Source organism: Colobus angolensis, unplaced genomic scaffold (genome assembly GCF_000951035.1).
Source record: "Colobus angolensis palliatus isolate OR3802 unplaced genomic scaffold, Cang.pa_1.0 Scaffold109, whole genome shotgun sequence".
Taxonomy (NCBI): domain Eukaryota; kingdom Metazoa; phylum Chordata; class Mammalia; order Primates; family Cercopithecidae; genus Colobus; species Colobus angolensis.
Window position 1 is genome coordinate 1389155 of NW_012111919.1, and position 1359 is coordinate 1390513.

General features: G+C 60.8%; 1 protein-coding gene across 1 annotated transcript in view; it reads right to left on the reverse strand.

The window, feature by feature from the left end:
- The window catches only part of GAREML (GRB2 associated, regulator of MAPK1-like), a 17154-nt gene extending 16869 nt beyond the window's left edge, over window positions 1-285 (reverse strand). The window contains exon 1 of the mRNA XM_011951414.1: window positions 89-285. Within this exon, the coding sequence (XP_011806804.1) occupies window positions 89-285 (197 nt within the window). The remainder of the gene's footprint in view (window positions 1-88) is intronic.
- Between the last annotated feature and the right edge of the window lie 1074 nt (window positions 286-1359).

Sequence of the window (1359 nt, forward strand, 5' to 3'; positions counted from 1 at the left end):
AAGCCCCGCCTCCCCTCCCGCAAGCTTCCCCGCGCCCAGGTGATGGCGGGTGATGGAGGACCCCAGGGCGGGCGCCCGGAGGGACAACGAAGACCCGAGCGGCATCTGCGGAGTCGGCGCAGGTTCGGCCTCCTCCTCCTCCTGGCTGGGTATGTCCGGGCCCCGCCGCTCCCCCTGGTGCCGGCCTCCTGGAGGCCGCGCCCACCGCGCCCGATCCGGCTCCGCCGCCCAAAGCTCGGGTTCTGAATTCAGCTTCTCCAGGACCTTCATCACCACCGGCTCCATGGAGCTGGGCGAGGCAGCCTCCTTAACCCCATTTTACTGATGAGCAAACTGAGGCGCAGAGGTCAGGTGGCAGCCAGGACTTCAACCTATGTTGGACTTCAACCCAGATTTGACTCCAACCCTACTGCCCATTGCAGTGCCCCAGCATAGAGCACCTTCCACGTTCCCAGCGCCCCCTTAGCCAATGGTTCCGTGTCCCGTGAACCGGCGCTCCAGCGCTTCCGCAGCAAGCGCTGTGGACTGCGTCCATTCTGTAGATGAGGAGGTTCCGGGGCGTAACAGGTGCTGCGGTCCCCTCTCGGATCGTTTCAAGAACCGTCCCCCTCCCCGCCCCCACCATCCCTTCTGTCTTTTCCTTATCATTTTTTGAGACTAGGTCTCGCTCTGTCGCCCAGCCTGAAGTGCAGTGGCGCGATCTCGGCTCACTGCAACCTCCACCTCCCGGACTCAAGCGATCCTCCCACCTCAGCCTCCGGAGTAGCTGGGATGACAGGCACCCGCCACCACGCCTGGCTAATTTTTTTGTATTTTTAGTAGAGACGGGGCTTCACCACGTTGGCCAGGATGGTCTCCAATTCTTGACCTCAAGCGATCCGCCCGCCTTGGCCTCCCAAAGTGCTGAGATTACAGGCGTGAGCCACCGCGCCCAGCCTTCGTTCCCTTCTTTTAATTTGCGTTTCCTTTTCAGCTGTCCTCACCTCTTCCTTCCAAGCCCTCTGAACTCCATCCAGCTCCGCGGGCTCCCTTTGGGACCCCCTTCCCAGAAGCTTAGATGGCCTCGGCGTCTCGGCCTCTCCGTGTGTGCGGCGCCCTCTGCAGGTAACTGGGGGATGATGCGGGCCTGGCTGACTTCGCGGGGCCAGCGGGCCTTAGTCCCTAGGCTGCTCCCTCACGGGAGTGTAGTCGCACGATCTCAGCTCACTGCAACCTCTGACTTCCAGGTCAAGCAATTCTCCCGCCTCAGCTTCCTGAGTAGCTGGGATTACAGATGTAGCTGGGATTACAGACAAGCACCATCATGCCCGGCTAATTTTTTGCCTGGCTAATTTTTGTGTTTTTACTAGAGACAGGGTT